General features: G+C 58.1%; 1 protein-coding gene across 1 annotated transcript in view; it reads left to right on the top strand.

The window, feature by feature from the left end:
* The first annotated feature begins 7,368 nt into the window (after window positions 1-7,368).
* KIF21B (kinesin family member 21B) overlaps window positions 7,369-18,589 on the top strand; it is a 25,736-nt gene continuing 14,515 nt past the window's right edge. Inside the window, exons 1-14 of the mRNA XM_009999632.1 lie at window positions 7,369-7,403; window positions 9,979-10,210; window positions 10,543-10,725; window positions 11,998-12,147; window positions 12,351-12,485; window positions 12,853-13,020; window positions 13,753-13,868; window positions 14,465-14,660; window positions 15,063-15,252; window positions 15,366-15,429; window positions 15,879-16,103; window positions 16,368-16,449; window positions 17,616-17,733; window positions 18,033-18,224. Coding sequence (XP_009997934.1) covers window positions 7,369-7,403; window positions 9,979-10,210; window positions 10,543-10,725; window positions 11,998-12,147; window positions 12,351-12,485; window positions 12,853-13,020; window positions 13,753-13,868; window positions 14,465-14,660; window positions 15,063-15,252; window positions 15,366-15,429; window positions 15,879-16,103; window positions 16,368-16,449; window positions 17,616-17,733; window positions 18,033-18,224 — 2,086 coding nt within the window. The remainder of the gene's footprint in view (window positions 7,404-9,978; window positions 10,211-10,542; window positions 10,726-11,997; window positions 12,148-12,350; window positions 12,486-12,852; window positions 13,021-13,752; window positions 13,869-14,464; window positions 14,661-15,062; window positions 15,253-15,365; window positions 15,430-15,878; window positions 16,104-16,367; window positions 16,450-17,615; window positions 17,734-18,032; window positions 18,225-18,589) is intronic.

The following is an 18,589-nucleotide window of genomic DNA, read 5'->3' as shown; positions in this document are numbered from 1 at the left end:
ACCCAGCTCTGCAGCTGCTGACTGTGCCCTGTGCCTGGGAGCTCAGCCAGCAGTTTGAGGGTCAGGCTTCAGCTTCAGCAGCACCCCACGCCCTGCAGCCCCCCAAGCTAGCAGGCAGGTGCTGTGGGCTCTTGCAGCCGCAGTGAGCTGAGGTGCTGTGGGGGGAGGAGGACTCGGTGCTGGTTGCATGCAGTGAAGCTCGGGCCTTCTTGCCACTGGTGGTTTTGCTGTCCTAGTTTTGCTGTCTCAGGAGGGGCTGATGGCAAGTATCGACCCAGAGGCTGTTAAACTCCTTGGCCGGGTGGAGGGAGTAGGGGGGACAGCGAGAAGCCAGGCTGGCTGCAGAAATGCACCCTGGGGGCACTTGCAAACTGTCCTTCTCATTGGAGGGAAAGGGACGCTCCTTGTGCCAGATCTGCCTGTGGCACCCAAGCACGACTGGCTGGCTGCAGAAACTCAGGAAACAGAGCTTGTGAAATTGGGGAAGGAAGTTGAGTCGAATTTCAAGTTTATTTAAACCCTGCAACCTTCAGTGCTCAGCTGCTCTCAGAAATGCTCCTGCCGTGATGCCCTGCGCTGCATGTGAGCAGCCCAGTGCTGGCTGTCTCCTGCCCTGGGGAGCTGCTACCACCTCCTCCTCCTTGAGAAGAAGAATGGGATGTGCCTGGATCATGGTGGCAAGGGCTGGGTGCTGGGGTCAGCCAGATGGTGCTGCTAGGGTCCTGGTATCCCTGCTACCACATGCCCAGGGCTCCTCTGCCTGCTGTGATGTCTTCTGCCAACCCAACACCTCTGGGCCTGGGGTCAGTCCTCACGAAGGTGGAGTTGTAGCCCTTCCAAACCAGCTCCTCCTGGGGCAGTTCTGGGTAGGGGTGTGGAGCTGGTGGAAGTCTTAACTTTTGCCAGGCTGGGAGCTACTGCCCATGGGCTGTGCATGGAGGTGGGTAGTACCACCTGGTGCCCACTGCCCACCATCACCAAGGGGCTGCAGCAGCTCTGAACCCCATTGGTGTGGTCCTGGGAGGACACTGTGGAGTGGCTTATGGAACACTTGTCTCCTGCCAGGTCTGACTGGTGTCGGGCTGGTTTTGCTCAGATATTGCAGAGTAGTGCAGGGGAGAGACAAGGGAAACCCAGCTCCTGTGCCTGTCCTGATGTGGTGGCACAGCTCAGCCCTGGAGTGCCCTGTCCTGTCTGAGAGCTGTGAGGTTGCTGGTGAGCAGCCCTGAGCTCAGGGAGGCTGCCATAGACCAGGGGAACTGGGCAGGCCGTGAACCAGGAGGCACATCCCCAGCTGCTTCCCTACCCTTTCCCTCCCTGAAGGCAGCTCAGCCCTGGTGCTGCCACCCCCCACCCCGTGTCCTGTAGTTGTTTGGTTGCTGTGCTGAACTCAGCCCCGTGGTGGGGCAGGGGGGGATGCCCTTGACTCGTGATGAGCAGGGTTCAAACAGTACCCCCCTGTCTGGAGAGAGATTTCTGGGGGCTCTGGGGGGCCCCACGGGGTCTCAGAGGGAAGTGCTGAGACCAGATGTGTGGGCACAAGGGGGTTTCCTGTCCCTGGTTTCAATCAGGCATGTGCTCACTGGCTTTGACAGCGGAAATGTTAGAACTAGAAGAGGGCTGGAGAAGTGCTGGGGCTGCGGGGCAGGCCCAGCCCCTGCCTCCCACAGACACACCATCGCCTGCAGCACTGTTGGGCACAAAGTGCTTTTTCAGAGGCTTTTGGTGCCTCCACCCATCACCCATCAGCAAGGGTGATACGTAATGACATGAAGTTTCAGGAAGTTGGGAGGCTGAGGTTGTCTTGAAGCCAGAGCAGCTTTCCTGTGCCCACAGTGAAGTTTGGGGCAGGAGAAAATTGCAGGAGATGAAGCCCTTACCAAAGCTGTCCGGAACACGACCCCTGGCCCCTGCAGAGGGAAGGTGATACCCGCGCTGAGCCCAGTGCTAATTGAGGAGCCAGCCCTGGTCGAGCGCTGCTGTGTGGTTCCTGCTGGGGAGCTGGCCCCGATGGTCCCATGGGGCTGTTTCCTGATGGAGGCTGTCAAAACAGTCCCTGTCGTTGGTTAAACAGCTGGCAGGTTGGGGATATGGGGGATTGTGAGGGCAGCTGCCGCTGGGCTCTGCTGCAAGACATCTGCACCTCCCCTTGCTGGATGCTGAGGGGTAGGAGGGAAGGTGACTGACCTCCCACCACCCTTTCCCCTCCAGTCACACCAGGAGCTGGTCCAATGCTGCCCTGACGTGTCCCCACTGGCTCTGCAAGGCTGGGAGGCCAGGGCTGGCTGGCAGCGTCATCCCACTTGGCATCTGCCCCTCTGCTGTGCCCCACATGACACAGTTGTCATCCCCATTTCCAAATGAGGGTTCAGGGCTGAGCCTGAGGTCCCAGAGATCCCAATGAGATGCCTTCCCCTCCTCTTCAGCTCCCTGGGGCCAGGACATGGCAGAAGAGGTTTCTTGTTGCAGGTTGCTGGAGCTAAGCCTGGCCCCAGGCTCCTCTGTCCCTCAGTTTCCCCTGCCCCAGTAACCTCACAGGGCCATGAATATCTGCCCATGCCTTCTTGGTAGGAGCCCTCTGTGTCCACTGGGGGCTCAGCAGCCCCCCTCCAAGCTCTGGGTCTGTTATCCCAGTGTCACCAGCCCCATGTCTGGGCCAGCACTGAAGGCAAGCTCTGGAGAGTGGCCAGCCTGAGAGACTTCCCTGCGTTGGTCTGGCCCTCTCCAGTGTTGACAGATTTAATGAAGGTCCTTCTGTCCCCCTGCCCCTGCAGCCAGGGCTTCAAACAAGGAGTAAGAACCCAGGAACCCAAACAAGGCATTGGCAGAGCCCTGCGGGTGTGCTGCTTGGGTGGCTGCAGTGGGATGTCCCTATCTGTGCACTGGTTTGGAGGAGATGAGCAATGCTGGCAAAGGAGGAAAGGTGGTGTGTTGGGGAGGGCTGGAGCTGGGCTTCTGGCCCTTGCCTTCCTTCCTCTCTGTCCTCCAAGCACTGAGCAAAGGCACTTCTTTGGCCCAGTGTTGCAGGGCTGGGAGGCACAACCCAGCCCCTGCCTTTCATAATCTCTCAGGCCATGTCACTGTGGTCTCTGCTCATCTGTTATTTTATGCTGATCAAGGAGAATGTTAGAGCAAAACCTGCCTCTTCCCTTCCCACCTGGGGGATGAGGTTTGCTCCTGGGTGGTTCACAGCATCTCCTTCCTGGTGGTCAGGGGCTTGGAATTACTGTTTCCTTGTGGGGGAGGTAGAAGGGCACCTCTTTGTGCCACCCCACTTTCTTGGCTTGTGGGCAAGTTACTCCAGATGTCCCCTGTGGACTCTGGTGTTGCAGCATCTTCTGCCAAGTTGGGGTTGGCAGTAACTTCTGCCAAATTTTCTTGATGGCAGTCAGAGCACCTGGGGGTTGCAGGCTTGCCTTTGTTCAGAGGCTGAAAAAACCTTTTTTTCAGTATGAGTACACCAGTACTGGATGGGACTGGGACATGGGAACCTCACAGGGGCACCTGTGAAAGAGAGAGACCCTGTGCATGTGATTCACTGGCTGTGGAGGAATGGGAGCCTCAGTACAGGGGTGCAGAACTTGGTGGGGGGAGACAGTGTGTCCATCTCTCTGTCAGACCTGTGGCTTCTCCTGTCAGACCTGTGGCTGATCCCTGCAGGGTCAGGCTGGTGGCCTGTTCAGTCCAGAGTCTCCTGGTGAACAATCACTTCCCGTTGCTCTCCAATAGCTGCTGCTGCTGAGCTGGTGGGTTTGTGGGCAGCCTCCCGCGGCTGGAGGGAGCAGGGGTCCTGCTGGGGTGTGCGTCATGTCCCGTGTGCAACCCCACATGTTTCCTTCCTCTGCCCACCCCACCTGAGCTTCTGGGGCCCTGCAGCCCTTGGCAGGTGACTGTTCCTGGTCTGTCATTTGCAAACATTCTTGTGGTGGTTCCCAGCCTCTTCCCTTGGGCAGATCCAGCAGAGCTGATGGCATTTCCAGTCACTTATGGTGGTGAAGGAGGAGTCCAGGGAGAGATCCCAAGCTCGCCTGGCAGTGATCCCAGGCTTACCCTGGCCCTGCTGATCTCTGCTCACTGCCTTGTGCTGGGTGTCCTGGGTCCCTGTGCAGACAGTGTGTCCCTCAGCCCTGACCTGCAATGGGTCTTGGCACAGCAGATACTGTGGCTCAGCACCGGGTGCTCCGGCCAGATCTAATGAGCAGCACATTGGTGGCTGCCAAGACCTGATTTAAAGGTTTCCCTAAGGGTGGGAAGACCTGGAGCAGGAGGCTTAGGGGGGCCCACGGAGTTCTGGGGTCCAAGGCCATGGGGTTTGCCCCACAAACAGCTGGACAGCAGGAGCTGAGCACAGCCAGCACATCTATGTGGAGGATCTGTCTTAGGGCTGGTTCCTTGGGGGTGGCTATGGGGTGAGGGCATGTCCCATCACTGAGCCATGTGCAGCCCCCAGGCACAGCCCAGCTCTGGGAGGACCTGCATGTCCCGTCTGCTGGGGCTGGGGACCCAGCAGCCAGGGAGCTCTGGCTTGTCCCCAGTGCTGGCCCAGCCATGGTGGTTACAGCACCCTGGGCTTTGTTTGCTCTTGGCCGGCATATGGGCAGCGATGGTGTGACAAGGGTGGCTCCACAAGAGGGCTGAGCCCGGGCACCTGCCTGTGCCCTGCTGGCTCCTGCCAGGAGCTGGATGGCTGTATCTCTTAATCACAGCATTTGCTGGCCAGACCTGGCAGTCCTTGGGAAGCCTGATTCAATTTTCCCTGATTGCTGAGTTACTTCCCTGCCATGATAATTAAATGCTTAACTTTGTTTGATTTGGGTGCAAAGCAACCTGTGTGCTAACAGCCAGCCCCTGGCAGCCAGCCCTCTCCCGTGACCCTGTGCCCAGGGGGAATGGGGCCAAGGCCCCACGAGCTCAAGCCATGCTGACCTGAGGCCTGGGGAGCTGATGTCTGCTGGGGAGGGCAGATAGCCCTATGCTTGCTGTGCTGGCCTGGAGGTATAGCAGAACCTGCAGCACTTTGCTCTGATCTTACCCTAGTGATGCCTGAAGAGCTGCCTGTCCAGGCTGGGTGCCCCATCCACCACCATGCTGTACCCTACACACTGTCCTGTCAGTTGGGTTGGCAATGCCTGGGGCATCCTTAACCCACAGGATGTCTTAGGGGAGCACAGGATGATGTTAGAGCTGCTCTCCTGGCTGCCCTGTACTGCTGAGTGATCACAGGGCATCAGCAAAGGATGGAGGGTGGGTTTGGGGCACAGGAGAGCAAAGCATGGGGGAACAGAGCAGGTAGTGAGGCTGGCAGATGGGCTTTGTGCTAGTCCAGGCTGTCAGACAGATGCTCCTGCAGCTCTGATGCTGAGGAAGGCAGAGGGAGAGTGAGTAGGGCAGGCAAGGGGAGACGGGGAGTGGGGATGGGAGTGGGAGCGGAAGCGGAAATGGGAGTGGGCAAACATCAGAGATACAGGAATGGGAGTGGGGTGAATGTGGGGAGGGGAGATGGGATGATCATGGGCAATGTGGGGAGCAAGGTGATGCAGAGAGTGGGGTGAAGGCAGGTGTTGTGGGGAGTGGAGCCAGGTGCTGCCTGGGCTTGCCTGGCCTTCCTGCCTGGGCAGGCACATCCACAGCAGCCAGGCTGGTCAGGGCTTGCAGGGCCAACATCTGCTAGCCCACCCTGGCAGAGGTGCTTGTGGCCAGCCAGGAGCAGGTGCCCAGCCCCTCACCCCATGCTGGAACAGCCAGCATCGCAGTGGCAGCCTGGCCCCTCTGGAGGTGGGGTGGACTACAGCAAGTGGCTCCCAGCCTCTAGGGTCTGGCACATAGAAGGAATATGCCATGGAGCTTTTCTACCTGCTGCATCCAAACTCGGCTCAGCTCCCTGCAAAACTAGCCCTGCCTGGCTAGGCAGCCTCCAGCCTTGGGAGGGGAGAGGGATTGCTCCTCACAGGGCACCTGCAGGCAGCCACCCTCCCTCCCAGAGAAGTGTCAGAGGGACCGGGGCTTCTTGCTGCAGCTGGGGCAGGCTCTGCCCTTCCACAGTTGCAAGGTTGGGCCCCTCACAACAAGAAGGACATGGGCTGGAGCATGTCCAGAGAAGGGCAACGGAGCTGGGGAAGGGTCTGGAGCACAAGTCTGATGAGGAGCAGCTGAGGGAGCTGGGGGTGTCCAGCCTGGAGCAAAGGAGGCTGAGGGGAGACCTGCTGGCTCTGCCTGAGAGGAGGTTGGAGCCAGGGGGTTGGTCTCTTCTCCCAAGGAACAAGTGATTGAACAAGAGGAAATTACCTCAAGTTGTGCCAGTAGAGGTTTAGATTGAGTACTGGGAACAATTTCTTTCCCAAAATGGTTGTCAGGCCCTGGCCCAGGCGGCCCAGGCTGCCCAGGGCAGGGGGGGAGTCCCTATCACTGGAGGGATTTCAAAGCCTTGTAGATGTGGTGCTGAGGGACATGGGTTAGGGGTGGCCTTGGCAGGGCTGGGTTAATGGTTGGTCTTGATGATCTTAAAGGTTTTTTCCAACCCAAATGATTCCATGATTCTAGGTTATAAAAGGACACTACAGCTGGGGGATCATGCACACACCCAGTCTGAGGGGGGTGCCTTGCTACCTCTGTCAACCCTGGGAAATGTCAGTGTAAGGGTGTGTGCTCAGCCTCCTTGGGGAGCTGGGACAGCTGCTGTGTGAAGCGGGGGATGCTAGGTGATGGGTCTCGGGGAGGCTGGGTCCCCTCTGCCCCCATGCCCATCTTCTCCCACTGGGCTGTGCTGGGTGACATGGCTGCCGTGTCCTGGGGTGGCTGTGCCTCAGGAGGGGGAGCTCAACCTGGGCCTGGCTGGGGGTGCAGGTGGTTTGGGATGGGGGCGCTGTGGCTCTCGCCCTGGGCACAAGGGCTGTGGCAGCATGTTGCCCTGGCAAAGTGCTGCAGACCAGATGATGCTCTGGATCCCCTTGGGGTTGCCATGGTGATGGAGGGGCGAGCTGAGGCAGTTGGGTGAGGTGGTGAGGGGACATGGGGACGTGAACCCAGCAGCCATGTCAGCCTTACTTTGGGGCACAGAGAGGCCTGGGTGCATGCAGCCTCGCTACAGGGATGCTGGCTGTGCCTTGTGTGGAGAACCCTGTCCCCTCTGCTGGTTGCAGAGATGGGCAGGTCTCTCTGCTGGGGAGCTGCTCCTGCCTGGGTGAGGGGACCCTGCAAGGGCTGTGGTGGGAACTGGTGCCCATCCAGCACTTGGCTCCCAGCCTTGCTCGATTCCCAGTGCTGGCACCAGGCAGCAGTGCTAAACAACTTGTCCCTTGTGCTGCCACCGAGTGTGCCTGTGTGCTCCTGGCCCCTCGGGTGTAGGACCCGCTCCCCCCTTCCTCTCAGATGCTCGGGCACCCAGGCAGCACAGCCGTGGAGATGATTCTTTCTCAGCCTGCCAGCACAGCAGGGAAGGGAAGGGGAGCAATGGAGAGGGTCCAGGCAAAGTCCCTTTGTGTCCCTGTGGACTGCAGAGTCTCCCTGGCACATGTGCTGCTGGGGTTGGATGCTTGTGCTGGAGCTGGCATCACCTGCTGAGAGCTGGTTGGGGCAGGAGCTGCCTGCACCCAGCCTGTGCCCCTCCTGTCTGTGGGACCCTCGGGTGCTCGGAGCTGGCTGAGCAGTGAAATTTGAATCATAGAATCACAGAACTAATCAGGTTCAAAAAGACCCTTGGGATCACCGAGTCCAACCATCATCCCAACTCTACAAAGTTCTTCCCTAAACGAGCAGAAGTGGGGGAGACATGGCCTGGCTTGAGGTGGGTCCCCACATGCCCTAGGGAAGAATTCATGTGTGCACACCCCTCCAATGCTGCTGCTTATCCTCTCTTTCAAACCTGCGTGCACATATTTAGTCACCTGGGGACAGCAGGGAGTAAAATGGAAGAAAATCTATGGAAAACCCTGTTCTTACTTTTCTTGAAAGAGATTTTCCAAAAATGCCATGCTTCCAGTTTGTTCGTCTTCCGGTTCCCTGGGGACACTGTTGCTGTGCGTGTCTGTGGTAGAGAGGGGAGGAGGCACATTATGTTGGTCAAAAAGTAAAGCTACAGTTAATTTTCCTGGAGGAGGGTGGGACCCTGGGAAGGCGACAGGAGTGAGTCTGAGGCTGAGCACATCAGAAGCTTTCTATTCTGGCTGCTGAGCTAAATATCCCCAGGGACACACACGTCTGCTGTGCTGGCTCCTGCGGGATGAGTAGGTGTTTGTGCTGTCCTCCCTCCCTTTTGCCCCCCACCCATGGTGGGGCTGGGCCCTCCCAGGCTTTCCTTGCTAGGCTGGCTAGGAGCAGTGGCTCGTGCAGAGTGCAGAGCGGCTGTGTTGACCTGCCAGTAGTGCAGGGGAATTAACAGCTGTTAACTGTTAATTAATCCCTGGGGGGAGATGTGCAGTCATTAGTCCTAATGAGAGCTGCTTGGTTCTGCACTCCCTCTATCTCCGTGAGTTCCCTAGGTCACTCCAGCTTCCCACAGCCAGTGCACCCACCAACCACCAGGGCTGGCCTGGCTGCCCACGGTCCAAGGCACGGGTTGGGTGTGGGGGGTGGGAGCCCAGCCTGTCCCCTTTCCCTGAGCCACTGCTGGGGACAGCCCTCAGGCTGGGCAGGGTTTTGGTTGGGATGGTTGGTTTGGCTCTGGGACCATCTCATGTTTTTGCATTTTGCATGTCAAGCCTTTGTAGCTGCAGTTTGATCTTGCTGCCTCAGGCTGCCCTGCGGCACGGCCACCCAGGCCCTGGCAGTCCCATCAGGGCTGCTGCCATTGATTGATCAGTGTCTGTGCAGCCCAGAGCTCACTGCTTGCCCAGGGACATGGCCAGGAAGGAGCCAGCAGAGGCCTGGGGAGCCTGGCTATCTCCATACAGGCTGTGCTGGGCCCAAGTGCAAGGTCCTGCAGATGGACCAGGGCAATCCCAAGCACAAATACAGTCTGGGTGGAGAATGGATGGAGAACGGCCCCAAGGAGAAGGACTTGAGGGTGTTGGGTGATAAGAAACTCAACATGAGCCCACGATATGTGCTGGAGCCCAGAAACCAACTGTGTCCTGGGCTGCATCTCGAACAGCATGACCAGCAGGTCAGGGAGGGGGTTTTCCCCCTCTGCTCCATTCTGGTGAGACCCCCCTGCAGGGCTGGGTCCAGTTCTGGGATCCCCAACACAAGAGGACACGGAGCTTTTGGAATGAGTCCAGAGGAGGCCATGGAGATGATCCATGGCTGGAGCAGCTCTGCTCTGGAGACAGTTGGGGTGTTCAGCCTGGAAAGAGAAGGCTCCAGGGAGACCTTAGAGCACCTTACAGTGCCTGAAGGGGCTCCAGGAAAGCTGGGGAGCAACTTTGGACAAGGGCAGGGAGGGATGGGATGAGGGGGAATGGATTAAAACTGGAAGAGGGGAGATTTTTTTGGACGTGAGGAAGAAATTCTTTACTGTGAGGGTGGTGAGACACTGGCCCAGGTTGTCCAGGGAAGCTGTGGCTGCCCCATCCCTGGCAGTGTTGAAGGGCAGGTTGGATGGGGCTTGGAGCAACCTGGTCTGGTGGGAGTTGTCCCTGCCCATGCAGGGGGTTGGATCTAGATGGTCTTTAAGGTCCCTCCCAACCCAAAGCAGTCTGGAATTCAACTGTTGGTGGGAGTTTTTAGTGCCAGCTGTGTGTCATTACTGGGTCTGCCTGTGCCATGGTACTCAGTCCTGCCTGTCATCTCAGCTATGGAGGTGGCTGATGGCATCGCTGAAATGCACCAGCCTCTCATCTCACCAGAAACATACCCAGGTTGTCTCTGCGTGCAGGAGCTGAAGCACCTGCCCTGTTTGCTCTACCCTGCAGGCAGAGGTGCTGGTGGTTCCCTGCTTTCAGTAGCCAGAGCTCTAGCATGGGCCACCCTCATGTCCTCAGGAGCAGTCTCATGTCCCCCAGTTCCAGAATGAACTCTGAGACTGTCCTCAGCCCGATTTTCTTCCTGCAGGATCCGTCCCCAACTGCCCAAAGAGAAAATAGAGGGATGTCACATCTGCACCTCAGTGACGCCTGGTGAGCCCCAGGTGCTGCTGGGGAAGGACAAGGCCTTCACCTACGACTTTGTATTTGACCTGGACACGTGGCAGGAACAGATCTACACGACATGCGTGGGCAAGCTCATCGAAGGCTGCTTTGAGGGCTACAATGCCACTGTGCTGGCTTATGGGCAGGTACGTGTCCTGCTGGCTCCTTGGGCTCTACCTTGGGCATCGGGCTTCTGCAGAGCTGAGGATGCTGAGATGGCACCTGCAGGGGCTGGGGAAGGTGGAGAGGTATAAGCTTCTGTGGGTGTCCAGCCCAGAGTTGTCCCTGGACAGGGTGAGAGCTGAAGCAGAAGTGGGTGGGAGGAGAAGGAGTCAGGGCTGGAGGGTGTGGGAGCTGGTGTGGGGGATCAGGGGGGCTCAGCAGAGGCATCTGGAGAGCAGGGGGAGGTGTGGGGCACTGTGGGCAGAGCTGGGCCTGGCAGCGCCAGGCCAACAAACCCTTTGGTGCCTCTTGGCAGACTGGTGCAGGGAAGACGTACACCATGGGCACCGGCTTCGATGTGAGCACCTTGGAGGAGGAGCAGGGCATCATCCCGCGCGCCATCGGCCACCTCTTCAGCGGCATCGAGGAGCGCCGGCAGGCAGCGCTGAGCCGGGGCCGGGCAGCTCCCGAGTTCAAAGTTAGCGCCCAATTCCTGGAGGTGGGTGGTAACAGGTCTGGAGGACACTGTGCGCCTACTGACCTCCCACATCCTGGCTCCTTGAGCCCCTCCATGTAGTGGCTACTTCCTCGGGAGCTGGAGCCAACAGCAGGTTGTGGCTGGGGACACGTGCCAGGGCAGGGCAGACTCAAAGCACCTGTATGTTGGAGCCTGTTGAGGGCTTTATCCACTGGCCCATCCTGGACATCATCCCAGGAGCTCTTGTATCCCTGTGTCAAGGCCTGTCCTACAGCCACCCTTACCCAGGAAGCCCAGGGAGAGCTTGTGGGCATAACAGCTCTGCTGTGCCAGGGGGCACATGGCCCCAACAGACACTGGTTACCAGGGGTACAAGATTTAGCCACACTGATCTCTGTCCTGTGACTCCCTTTCTGGGAGCAGATTGACAGAGCCTGGTTTAAACCCTTAGGGAGCCTGTTGGCACCTGGGGCGGCTGGGGATGGATTAGCCTGATCTGCTCTGCTGACCAGGAGCCTGCAGTCCTCAGGTGACCCTTCTCCCTCCTCTGGGATATGGGCGTGAGAGGGTGACGAGTAGCACTGAGTCATGGTGACAGGCAAAGGTGTCCCTCTGTCCTGCTGCAGGGTCAGGATATGGATGGGGGCATCCTGTCTGCTCTGGGTCCTCAGGGTTTTTCTTGCCTGTCCAGCACTCCCTGATCCCCCTTGTCATCTGTCCAGCTGGCAGAGGTGACCTTGGATCTCCTGGGGAAGAGGGACTCTGCTGGCTGGTGTGGCCAGGGTCTCCCTCCTGAGCAGGGAATACTGAGGGAATGTGTAGCTCCTCGGTGTCTGTGCAGGCTCTGGGGACAGAGCTCTGAAAGTGTCCTGGTTCCTGCACAGCTGCTTGTGTGGGGCAGGTATGTGACAGGGTTGAGCATCCGGAGCCAACCCAGGCTGCAGCTCAGAGCTCAGTGGGCAGAAGGCACATGTATGAACACCTTCCCCTCTGGACACCTTCTCCTTGCTGGGTACCCCTGGGTGCAGGGCTGGCCTTGCCCAGGCATCATCTCCTGTCATATGCACATGCTTGTGAATCTGCTCCTGCACTTGCACACCCACCAGTCCTCCTGGTCCACCCAGCCTGAGCTCACCTGTGTGCACGTGTGTGAGCACAGCAGCCAGGGCTGGGCGGCCTCTCCCGGGGCTGTGGCAGCAGGAGAACAGACCTCAGCTCCAGTCGGTCCCTTGGACTGGGCTCCAGCAGCCTCCTGCATCCCACTGCCACAGCACCCACTTCTGCCCCATGCAGCTCTACAACGAGGAGATCCTGGACCTGTTCGACAGCTCCCGTGACCCAGATGCACGCCACCGCAAATCCAACATCAAAATCCATGAGGATGCCAGCGGGAGCATCTACACCACGGGGGTCACATCACGCCTCATCAGCTCACAGGAGGAGGTGGGTACGGGATGGGGCCAACCTCGGATGGCAGCAGGGTGCTCACAGCCATGGATGTGATGTGTGGGGCCAGCCAGGAGAGGGGGATCCCACTCAGGATGGGACAGAACAGCCCCTGGGGATGCAGGGGGACGTCGGTGCTGCCCTGCCTCCCTGCAAGGGTGCTTCAGTGTTTCTTTCTTCCCTGTCCCATATTGTTGCAGCTGATCCAGTGCCTAAAGCAGGGGGCTCTTTCCCGCACCACTGCCAGCACCCAGATGAATGTGCAGAGCTCCCGCTCCCATGCCATCTTCACCATCCACCTCTGCCAGATGAGAGTGTGCACCCGCCCAGACCTGGTGAGATGTGCTCCTGCCTCACAGCTGGACTGTCCCTGCATCTGCTAGCCAGGCAACCTGTGGGTGTCCCTGAGAAAGGGGAGAGGGTTTGGAGTCTTGTGAAGAGAGGCAGGGCTTTGTCTGTCTTCTTTCCAGTCATGGCCAGTGTTAATGGAGCCGAGGCCTACCCTTGAGCAGCCCCATGCATGGCTGGGATGGTCTGGACAAAGGGATGGACCAGAGCTCTTGGGATCCTCTTCCCAGTCCTTGAGGGGTAGATGTGGAGGGGGAATCCTTAGGCTTTTGCTGACATCTGAGTGCAGCCAAGGGAGCTCCTGCCTGCTCCGGATGCATGCTAGTGACTCTCTCCCTGTGTGCCTGGCTGCAGGTGAATGGGCAGGTGACCACCCTCCTGGAGGGAGCCCAGGCTGCCACTGAGTACGAGACCCTCACGGCCAAGTTTCACTTCGTAGACCTGGCTGGGTCGGAGAGGCTGAAGAGAACAGGGGCCACCGGCGAGAGAGCAAAGGAGGGCATCTCCATCAACTGCGGGCTGGTATGGCCTGGGCATTGGCCTGCAAGGGGCAGGGCAGAGCCTGCCTAGGGGGGCTGGGGTGCCTTTGTGTCCTGCCTGGAGCTGCTCTGGGCTCTTGGGGTGGCTGCAGCCTCTGTCAGGGTGTATGCTAACTGGCCTTGTGGCATAATTCCTGCCCCTGGCAGGAATATGAGTATAGATTTAGATTGGATTTTAGGAAGAAATTCTTTTCTGTAAGGGTGGTGAGACACTGGAACAGGTTGTCCAGGGAGCTGTGGCTGCCCCATCCCTGGCAGTGTTGAAGGGCAGGTTGGATGGGGCTTGGAGCAACCTGGGCTGGTGGGAGGTGTCCCAGCTTATGTCAGGGGTGTTGGAACTAGATGATCCTTAAGGTCCCTTCCAACCCAAACCATTCCGTGATTCTATTAATTCAAAATCTACAGCTCTGTTGCTAAGGGCAGGACTGTGGGGAGTGGTAGAGCTCTGCATGAGGGTGCAAGTCTCCCTAAGGTCGTGGTCTGCTGACTTCAGCTTACAAAAGCCACCAGGGCTCAATGCTGCACCTCGTGACACATGGGAGGGGGGCACAGCCCAGGGAAGGGGTTGAACGTGGGGGCTGGTGAGGGGAGCCCCATGCTTCCACCTCTTGCACCCCAAAGCTGTGCCACAGCTCTTGCCCCAGGCATGCTGGCTGTGTAACAGCTGTGTTCTCAGCAGGGTCTGAACTGGGGGAACTTTCCTTTGTATTGGTAGCTGGCTTTGGGGAATGTCATTAGTGCCCTTGGAGACCAAAGCAAGAAAATTGTGCACGTGCCCTACCGCGACTCCAAGCTGACCCGTCTGCTGCAGGATTCCCTGGGGGGCAACAGGTACTGGGGTCCTAGGCTGAGCCCTGTGAGGGGGACTGGCCCCTACCTTAGGGCTGAGGGTCTGTAAAGCCACATAGGAGCTATTTCAGGCCTCATATGCCTCAAGGGTTGCCTGGTGGCGAGGCAAAGCCTCCTGGCCCACGGTGCATGAATTTTGCAGATGTAGACACCTTGGATCCTCATGAGTCCCAAGACCAATTAGCCAACTTTGGCAGAATTAGCTGGTGCAAAACAGTCTGGAGCCCTTGTGGATCTGGGGCTTGGCAGATGGTGTTACCCAGCATTGGATGGATTGAATTCCCTTCCTACTTTGGGTGTGCTCCTCTGAAGAGCATGTTCTTGCCCAGCAATCCTGGCGTGTGTGGGCTGGGTTGTGGAGGTTGGCTTTGCTCAGTGCTGTGTGACATGTTGTCATGGGGTCTTGCCTGTTCTCTGGCTCTGGGAGGGACTAAACCCAGTTTATACCTTGGTTATATAACCAAAAAGGGCCTAGGATGAGTGTTTGGGGCATGTAGCCTGTGCTGGGTCAGGTCACAGCTAAGTTGGTGCAGGGTGTGGGAAACTTGTCCTCACACCCTGACCTTCACCTCCCCAAGCCAAACCATCATGATTGCCTGTGTGAGCCCTTCTGACCGGGACTTCATGGAGACCCTGAACACGCTCAAGTATGCCAACCGAGCTCGCAACATCAAGAACAAGGTGGTGGTGAACCAAGACAAGACAAGCCAGCAGATCAGTGCCCTGCGGGCCGAGATTGCCCGCCTGCAGATGGAGCTGATGGAGTATAAGGCGGTAAGCAGCTGAGTAAGCCTGCAGCCATGGGAGGGAGCTTTGGAGCAGAAAGCCTCCTCCTCATGTTGGAATTGGTGGTTTTAGTGGGAAAGACCCTTCTGTCCACCATACTCTGCCCTGTTGGTAGGAGTAATTGCTAGGAGAGGGCAGGAGGCTTAAGAGATGTGAGACTCGGCTCCTGTCCTGCTACAGGCAGGGCCTTGGGTGAGTCTCTTGGGGATGCTGAGGCAGGGAGAAGCCTTGAAGCATCTCTCACCCTCTGCCTGTTGAGCTCAGGCCTTCCTGATCCATCAATTTTGCCCTGCCCCTGCTTTGGTGGCTGGGGCTGCCCCCAGGAATGCAGTGGTGGGCCTCCATATCCCACCTTGCTTGAACTCAGGGATTCCTATCCTGTCTCCACAGGGCAAGAGGGTCATTGAGGAGGATGGCTCAGAGGGCTACAGCGACCTTTTCCAGGAGAATGCCATGCTGCAGAAGGAGAACAGTGCCCTGCGCATGCGGGTGAAGGCCATGCAGGAGGCCATCGACGCCATCAATAGAAGGGTCACCCATCTTATGAGCCAGGAGGCCAATCTCCTGCTGGCCAAGGCAGGTGAGGCTGGGCTAGTGTGTGGTGTGGTGGGTGAGCTCAGCTGGTGGAGCTGGGCTAGGTGCTGCAGTACAGCCCACATCTTGCCTTGACCCACCTGCACGTCTGCTCCCCAGGGGACAGTAATGAAGCCATTGGTGCCCTCATCCAGAACTACATCCATGAGATCGAAGAGCTGAGGTGAGCTGGACATGGGGGCTAGTGAGACATCTGGGTGCTGTGGTGGGGGCTGAGCCCCAGCGTGACTCACAGCTCCAGGCCTCCAGCCTCACTGGGGTGATTTGAGTCCTGGTGCAGTAGCAGCTGCGACATGGGAATCCCAGCTTTGGTGCCAGGCTGTGCTTTGGCCATTGTTGTCCATTCTGTGCCCATTAAGGGAGGGGGAGATCCTGGTGGAAGTGCCTGGTGTCTCCCAGAGACTGCTGGACCCCCAAAATGGGTCCATCACCATCTCTTGTGGGATCCTGAGACCCTGTCTTGCAGCATCCTGACCTTCTGACCTAACAGGAATGGGAATGGCTTTGTGGTGACTGTCCCTGGCTCACGCCATCCTAAAACCAGGCAAGATCCCCTCCTCTGGGGACAGTGGGAAGTCCCCTCTTTGACTGCATCCTGTCTCCACTCCCTAGGACGAAGCTTCTGGAGAGTGAGTCTATGAACGAGTCTCTGCGTCGCAGCCTCTCGCGTCTCTCTGCCCGGCCCCCCTACTCCATGGGCTCATCCCCAGCAGCCGGCCTGGCTGGCCTCTGCAGCCCTGGAGCTCCAGGGGAGGTGGAGGCCTCTGATGTGCTCCAACGGGCCAAGCAGGACCTGGAGCGCCTGAAGAAGAAAGAGAGGAGGCAGCGGAAGAAGAGGTGAAGGCAGCTGCTGTGTGATGGTGGGAAGGAGGATGCTGCATCACAGTCCCTGTCCTTGTGGGGTCAGGGATCTGGCTTCCCTCATCCCTCCAAAACCAGAGCTCACCTGCGTTCCCCTGGTCTCCTTTTCACCCACCACATGATCCTGGAGGCTGTTTTCCCCAAAGGGTCCAAAAGCACAAGGCAAAGGGGCTCCCAGCAGGACCTGTTCTTGGGCTCCCCCACACCAGGACTCACCAGCACCTTTCTGCTCTCCCCCAGCCCAGACAAGGAAGCACTTAAGAAGCGGCAGAAACTGCAGCAGGACAATGGAGAGGAGACAGATGAGAATGAGGTGGAAGAGGTGAGTGGGCTTTGTGCTCATACCAAGTGTGTTTGGGTGTGGAGCAATGTCATCACCCTACATGGAAGAGGGACTAAGCCCAGGTCATGGAACCAGGGGCTCCATGCTGGAGTAGAATCCCAGCGTGGTAGGGTTTCAGAGGAACCTCTGGAGATCATCTAGTCCAACCACCTTGCCAGAGCAGGTCCACCTAGAGCAGGTTGCACAATATGGCACATCCAGGCACGTTGTGAATGTCTCCAGAGATGGAGACTCCACAGCCTCTCTGGGCAGCCTGTTCCAGTGTTCTGCCACCCTCAAAGTAAGTAAGTTTTTCCTTTTGTTTAGATAGAACTTCCTGTGTTCCAGTTTGTGCCCATTGCCCCTTTTCCTGTCGCTGGCTTCCACTGAGAAGAGTCTGGCCCCATACTCTTGACAACTGCCCTTTAGATATTTATAAGTATTGATGAGATCCCCCTTCAGTCTTCTCTTCTGCAGGCTAAACAGCCCTAGCTCTCAGCCTTTCCTCACAAGGGGGGTGCTCCAGCTCCTTCACCATCCTCGGAGCCCTCTGCTGGACTCTTTCCAGTAGCTCCTTGTCATTCTTGTACGGAGGAGCTTAGAAGTGGGCACAGTTCTCCAGATGTGGCCTCATCAAGGTAGAGTGGAGGGAGAGGAGAACCTCCTCGACCTGCTGGTCACACTCTTCTTGATGCACCCCAGGATGGCATTTGCCTTCTTGGCCAGAAAGGCACATTGCTGGCTCATAGTCATCCTGTTGTGTACAAGGACTCCTAGGTCCTTCTCCACTGCTTTCCAGCAGGACAAACCCTAACTTGTCCTGGGGTGGGGGGTTATTCCTCCCCAGGTGATTGTTAAGCTGGGGGAAGCTGGATGCTCCCCAGCCAGCCCTGCTGTGGATCAGGGAGCCCACATCTCTTTGGGCTTGGTTTTGATAAGCTAGGTGAGGGCAGGTTAGGTAACCCAGCTGGGATGTGATGCAAGGATGGATGCTGGGGGTCCAGAAATGGTGCTGCAGCCCCTGGGAATCCTGTGTGGGAGGCTGAGGCCTGGTGTGGGGGCTGCAGCCCACGGCTGTGGGGTGAGGTCAGGTTCGGAGGGGGAGGAGCTGCAGAGAGAAGGGCAAGGCCAGGCTGCAAGCTGAGGTTGGGCACTTGTCTCTTTAGGAGGAGGAGGAGCAGGATGAGAGCGGCTGTGAGGAAGAGGAAGGACATGAGGATGAAGATGAGGACTCGGGCAGTGAAGAGAGCCTGGTGGACTCAGACTCAGATGCAGAGGAGAAGGGTAAAGTAGAGAGCCACCTGTGCAGCCCCTGGTATGGGGGTACGTTTGCTGGCATCTCCTGGTGCTGAGCTCTGGTCCTGGGAAGGGGGAGACTGCTAGGACCTCCCTGCCGCATCTCGGGGAGGCTGGGGAAAGCATGAGGATTGCTGCAGGGAGTCTCCAGCACTCTCAAACATGCTGCCATTCCCCAGCGGGTGGGTTCCCATCTATTCCCTCTGCCCTCTCCTTGTGCTCAGTGGGGCTGTGGGAGGGATACTCCCAAATCCCTCCCAGCCTGACCGTTTCCCACTGGCCTCCAGCTGTGAATTTCCAGGCTGACCTGGCAGATCTGACTTGTGAGATAGAGATCAAGCAGAAGCTGATTGATGAGCTGGAGAACAGCCAGCGACGGCTGCAGACCCTCAAGCACCAGTATGAGGAGAAGCTAATCCTGCTGCAGAACAAGATTCGGGACACACAGCTGGAGCGGGACCGGGTCCTGCAGAACCTCAGTGAGAACCTCAGAACCTTGCCTGTGGGATCTCACCCCCATGGTGTCAGGCCCCAGCCCCTGCTCCTGCCCAGCTGACTCAGAGCCCAAGCATCCAACCCCTGCACAGAATGCTGGCTCTGGTGGAACTTTGCCATCCATGCATCTCTGCTTAGGCCCCTGGGACTCCCAAGACCCTGCTTGTCCCACTGTGGGACTAATCAGCTGAATACCTCCTGATCCCAATGGTGGTGCAAGGTGGCTGGAAACGATGGTTAGGCAAAGCCTCTTCCAGCCTTGAGTACCACTTCACAAGATATGGGAGCACTTGGGGAAGTGGAGGTGCACACGAAGACCCCAGAGACCTGGTGGTGTAGCTGTTCTGTA

The sequence above is a fragment of the Chaetura pelagica genome, unplaced genomic scaffold (assembly GCF_000747805.2).
Source record: "Chaetura pelagica isolate M959 unplaced genomic scaffold, ChaPel_1.0 scaffold286, whole genome shotgun sequence".
Lineage (NCBI taxonomy): Eukaryota > Metazoa > Chordata > Aves > Apodiformes > Apodidae > Chaetura > Chaetura pelagica.
This window is presented reverse-complemented; position numbering and strand designations above follow the sequence as displayed.